Raw genomic sequence first — 6,000 nt, forward strand, 5'->3', positions numbered from 1 at the left:
AGATTTTTTTTTTTTCCTGGAATGAGATGTTTGTCATGAAAAAGTTTTTGACATTAAACATTTTTCCCCCTATAGGTATCTGAATCATCAAATCCTTTTCTAAATCGTATGCTAAACAGAGACACCATAACAAGAATAACATATAAAAGTAAGTTCCTTTTCACTCACTGTGGCTAACAGTTGTATATAGGTAATGTTAAAGGATATAAGTAATGAAACAAAGGTTGTGAAAGATGCTTATTTTAGGCAAAAATTATGACACTTATATTACCGGTGATCATGGGTGCTGAATTTGGGGACTTCGACCTACATGAAAGAGCCTGACAGAGCCACCAGTTCATAGCATGAATTTTGAAAACTCAAAGTTTATTTTGTGTTTGAAAGAGCAATCAATTAATCAGCCTAATTTTAAGAATTACACTCTAACATGGAAGCATAAGGGAAATGGCACCGGTGGTAATGAAAGTTATAGAAGGAACAGTCTGGTTTATATGATATCAGAGGGTACTTGGAGAAAATATTACCTACAGCTACTCTTTGTCATTACTTGTTTTTGATATGGGCGTTTCCCATATTATCAAATATTCAGCAATTGTTCCTTTTTTATTGTGTTTGAGAGAGCTGATATTTCTACCAAGTTGTTATGACTTTTAATAGTATTCATGTGAAAGGGGGTCAGGAACATAGGTACTCTTTCCTGTATTCAGATTTGAAATACTTTTAACAGATATCATTCAGTAATTTTGTATTAGTACAGTGAACCCAGGGAAAACTCAAGCTTAAATATCACTTGACTGGACAAACTGAACCTGCTTTCTTAGAAACCCTATCTTCTTTGTTAGATACTCACTTCACTTGAGACTAGCCATCAAGATCATGCCAATAATCAGGTGAAATTTAATTTAGACTTGGGGGGAATTCCCTGGCAAAACTGAAAAATGGAGCAGACCTTTCTGAATCTCCATCGATTTGTGTTACTCCATGAACAATCATTAGCACTTTTTCAGAGATTTCATTAATTGTTATTTCATCTTGTCATATGTGGTCTCTTTCCATGGAAATTAGTGTGCTATCTTGTAAACATTGAGGGGGTGGAAGTCGGGGACCTTGAACAAGTCACTTAAGTGGGCCCCACCACATTTTGCGCTCCTGTAGACTGGTTGTCCCTTACTTTACAAAGACTTGGGGTCAATTTTAAATTTAACCTTTAGTATCTGGGAAACTCATTTGATTTGGGCACTACCTGAAAAACCAATATGCTTTTCTGAATTTTACATCTGTAACAAATTTCACCTGATCTAAAATTTCTGTATGAATGCAGACACCCTTACTAAGGGACAGGTTAGTTTCCTTCCATAAAAATCCTACTTTCCTTCTCCTCTGTGAGGTTGGGAGGACAAGATAAAAAGACAAATAGATTTAATCCAAAAAGGAGACCATTATAATCACCTAGTCTGAACCGCTGTGTCACATAGGCCATAAACACTCATCCAATAACTCCCACCTTTAGAAAGACACGGAGCCTTGATTTAAATCTCAAATGATGGAAAATCCATCACATCCCATGGTCAGCGATGCCAGTGGTTAGTTACTTCTGTTAACAACTTGCACCTTTTTCGCCAGTGTAAATTTCTGCAGCTTCAGCTATTACATCTTGTTACATCTTTGGTCTGTTAAAGAGGCCACTTGAAACATCTTCTCCCCATGGAGGTGTTTTTCAGAAGCAATTACTAAATTCCCATGACACATTTTTCATGAGATGGTTCCCAAGGGAAGCAAGGTATCCTCCCCTCCTTCATGGAAGCAGCAAGGGTTTGGACCCAGTGTACAGTTTTCTTGACTTCTTGCCCTACAATACCCTGACAACACAGTTCATCTAGTTATAGTTTCACCTACTTGTCACTGCCTCTAGAACACATTGAATGGAGGAATCATAGGACAGAAAAAGCTGAGGTATGGGGTATTCATCAAGTCCTTGTGCACAACCTGAGTTATTAAAGTTTAGAAGTGCACAAGGACTTGGTGAAGACCCTGTATTTACTTGTCTGAGGATGGTTTGTGGGTGAGTAGGGGAGTGTGCATATGTTCCTCTTACTTGTTCACCCTCTTCCAAAACATGGATTTCTGGGTAGGGAAAGGAGGAGCTAAAATTTACACACATACACATGCATGCACATGTGCACTACTATCTAGAGTAGACTAAATAGACAGGTTGTTCCACAACCTCCCATCAAGTACTTCTTATTTTCTCTCTCTGACAGCTCTGTCCAATCATTTTGAGTTACTAAACGGAGAAAAGCCATGGATTAAAGCATTCTGATAGAAACACATGATAGGTGCTTTTCGGCTGCAAAGTCAAAAATAATTGGATTCTTAAAATTTATATCGTGGTTAATATTAACCTATGTATCTGTTAAAATGGAGGAAACTAGCTGCATAGGGTCACTGTGTATTGCAGTACATTGAGCTTACTTCCTGCAATAACAGGTATTGACTGAATGTGTGGTTGGTGCAGACGGGGAATGTGAAAATGTTATTGAAAGTAATTTTGCAGTTGTGTTGTATGATGGATTATAGTGCCATTGCTGACAACTAATTCTATTTCATATAGTACAAGGATTTCTATACTGCTTTTAAACAGCCAGAAATTTAACTTATACTTTAAGGATTCACTACCCAGAGTCAATATTCACCATATTTGTTACCAGAAAAGCCAGTCCCAGTAACATTAGTAGGAGTCTGGCCAAGTCTGAGATCAAATTAGATATGAAGTCAGGTACAGTAAATAGGAAAATTAAAACAATGGCTTAAGAAGGAGCAAGAGATTTTGTGTTCCAAATTATGACCAAGGGCAAAAAATGCGTTAAAAAAACGATTTCTACTGCAGGAAAACATTAATGGTTGAAATAGATATAAATGGCCCACTTTTGTGGCTATTTCACTCATCTGCCTGCAATTCTACACAAAGAATTGGTTTTGAATGGATTGAAATGGCTGTTCTGTTAAACAGACCAAACAGTCAAGAACTATAAGGCTCTCTCTAAAGAAAAGATCCAAAGAAAAATTATTTTAATATTCTTGTTTAAACGGAGGGACAAAAGGTGGTTCTCTTTCCTTTTAAACTAGCTGTGCCATATTAGTTTTCACTTCTGCTGATAGAGGAGCCCACACATTCCCACAATGTTGGATAAAACCAGAAATTTAGCTTCCAAGGAGTCTGTACAGAAATTTGGACTTCCTGTGTTGCACTAAAGTTGATGCCAGGACACCAACCAGAAGGAAGAACTTGCTTAACTTATTACTAAGCACATAGGCTACGAACAGACATTCAAAACGCCTGAGCCTGAATTGATTCACTCTTGGTAGGTTAGTCTGTGCTGTGCGGATTGAGCCCATTAACAATTGGACAGACATTCACTTTTGAACCAGAAAATGCAGCCACATGCCTGCAGTGGCTAAAACCAGGACCCCGGGGGGAGAGAGGGGAGGGGCACTAGAGCACACCTGCCAGCCACTGCCAAAGGGGAGGAGAGACAGGCCCTCCAAACAGCTCTCACCCCTCTCTGCTGGAGGAGGGGAAACGTGGCCGGGCACCAGCCCAAGGCTATCCCGCTGGAGGGTGGGAGTTTAAAACAACATGGGGGCGGGGGGGCAAGAAGCCTTTCTCTGAAGCCAACATTTATTGAACACAGCAGTTTGCAGTCTCAAGCAAACACATGAAAAACAACCAAAACCCTTTGCCTAAGCTAACATACAACCCAGTAAAACACAGTGAGACCAAACGCAACTTAATCTAACTTAAAATGGATGTAATAGACCAAAAAGACAAGGCAAAGCTTTGCATAAGTTTTATGTAATCCTGAGAGCCATGGCCGATCAAGTCGACCAGGAGGACTGTCCCCCCATGGCTGACTGCGCTGACCCAGAAGTAGCAGCAGAGTACCACTGGCACTTCTGGGTGGGCACAAGTGGCTGCAGGGATCGCTTCTCCTGGCTCCCCCGCTGACACTCTCAGAGGGGCACCAGTGCTCTCGTCTACCCCCCCGCCTGGGAATGCTGGCTGTCAGGGGGTTGACCTGCACTCTCAGGGGTGCACGTGCATTCCCATACACCCCCTACATGTCACCACTGACTCTCTGCATTCTTTGATCAAGTTGTATGCCACCCTCAAGCTGTCTGGAACCTCTTCCTGTTCCCTTAGCTCCATCTCCAGCACGTGCATGTGATGATTGTGCCGGGTCTTTGCCACCACCTTCCACCTCTCAGTCTGGTACTGCAGGGCTCAACGGCACCAGCACATTGAGCTGGTGCCATTGGGCCCTGGCCCCCGCCCCCCCCGGACCCTAGATGGGTTTCCCTGTGGGGGAGCAGTCCCTCTCAGGCTGTCGCCTGCCTGAGCCAATTGCCCTGCTCAAACAGAGAGCAGGGGTTGTGGGCAGCACACTGAGCTGTGGAAGTAGGGGATTAAAGCCTTTCTCAGACCCCAGCAGGGTTTGTCTGGCAGTGGGGGTGGGGGGAACAGTCCCTCTCAAGCTGTTGCCCCATCCTCTCCTCTCCAGGGGGGAAGTTCTGGCCACTCAGGCAGACCAGCTGCTGTCCCCAGCCAGGCTTCCCACCCCCACCCCCTTTCTAGCCTGGGCAGTGAGGGCTGATTGATGAGCAGAGGGGCAGGGCCAGCCCTGCTGTCTGAAGCAGACAGCACGGCACAGCACAGCCCAAGACTGAAATGCATACTGGGATGCTGGGGGACTGTGATTCAACTTAAACTAGGAAGGAGGCTTGGGACAGAAGTTGCATAAACCAATTTGACCCAAATCACTTAAGTCTAATACTACATTCCATCAGGTTTATCTTAAACCAGTTTCGGCCATTTTGAAACTGGTTGAAGTGCACTCAACTTTTGTTCTATTACAAGTTTAAACCAGTTTCTGATCACTTAAACTAGTTTATGTGTAACTCCTGTCCCTACCCTTAATGCTAAACTTCCTTTTGAGGTGACATAAACCAATGTCCCTATTTTCACAGATCCTGCAAATAGAGCTTAAGACAAACATTTCCTAAAAGTAGTTTAAAATTTTTGAGATTTCAGTTTTTCACAGACCACGTTTAAATGTCTCAAGACTAGGCTTCAGAAGTCTTGAGTTCTCATAGCTCCAGTTACAAGCAACAAGCGCTTCAGATTTTCAGTTTCCCTCTGAAAACTTCAGACCCTAAATGTCTAATGCTGAGCATCCAAAAATTACAGACAGCTTTTCTCAGCTTGGAGTGATGTGAGATGTTCAAGCTCACTTTCTGAGCCAGGAGTAGAATTCAGAATCCTCCTGGTTCCCCAGGTTGTACTTCCCTTTTTAGGAATTATATTAAATATATGATCTGATATGATAGCAATGTTCGTGCCTTAAATAAAAGTTAAATACCCATAAAGTATCACTATCTGAACCCTAGCTAACCAGATTCAAGGGCCCATTGTAGTTAGTGGTAGTTTGTAGGGCTGTGCAGAGCTTCGATCCCTGATTGGATTTGGCAGAGATGATGGGGGGAAGATGGAGTGTCCCACAGAAGCACAGGGAGCTCCCCAGCATGCTTGGCAGCAGACCCAGAAGTGGACCAGAAGCACTTCTTCTGGGTCCACCAGGGAGCGTGCAGGAACTGGTGCCTCCTGGGTCTGAGGAGGCATCAGGGTCCCCCCATGGCTGAGCTGGAGGTGCAGGGGGGGCCCCCAGCATGCTCCCCAGCAGTGGACCAGAAGTACTTCCAGTCCACTTCCGGGTTCGCCACCGAGCACATGGAGGGCCCCCCCTGCACTCCTGTGGGATGCTCCATCCGCCCCAGCATTGCAGCATTCACAAGCTGCACTGTTATCTTGAGGTATGTAGAAAAAACTTTTAAAGCCGTATCTGTGTCCAAATCACTGATTGTCTGAATCAGCATCAAAACTTCAGATTCAGATTTGGCTGAATCAAATCAGGGACAATGATCCGAATCAATTAATCAAATCAC

The 6,000-nt window shown here is 43.4% G+C and overlaps 1 protein-coding gene across 1 annotated transcript in view; it reads left to right on the plus strand.

Annotated features, from left to right (window-relative positions):
- Window positions 1-6,000, plus strand: part of CA10 (carbonic anhydrase 10) — a 360,982-nt gene that overhangs the window by 341,451 nt on the left and 13,531 nt on the right. Inside the window, exon 6 of the mRNA XM_019542455.1 lies at window positions 76-148. Coding sequence (XP_019398000.1) covers window positions 76-148 — 73 coding nt within the window. The remainder of the gene's footprint in view (window positions 1-75; window positions 149-6,000) is intronic.

Source organism: Crocodylus porosus, unplaced genomic scaffold (assembly GCF_001723895.1).
Source record: "Crocodylus porosus isolate Cpor-Errol unplaced genomic scaffold, CroPor_comp1, whole genome shotgun sequence".
Taxonomy (NCBI): Eukaryota; Metazoa; Chordata; order Crocodylia; family Crocodylidae; genus Crocodylus; species Crocodylus porosus.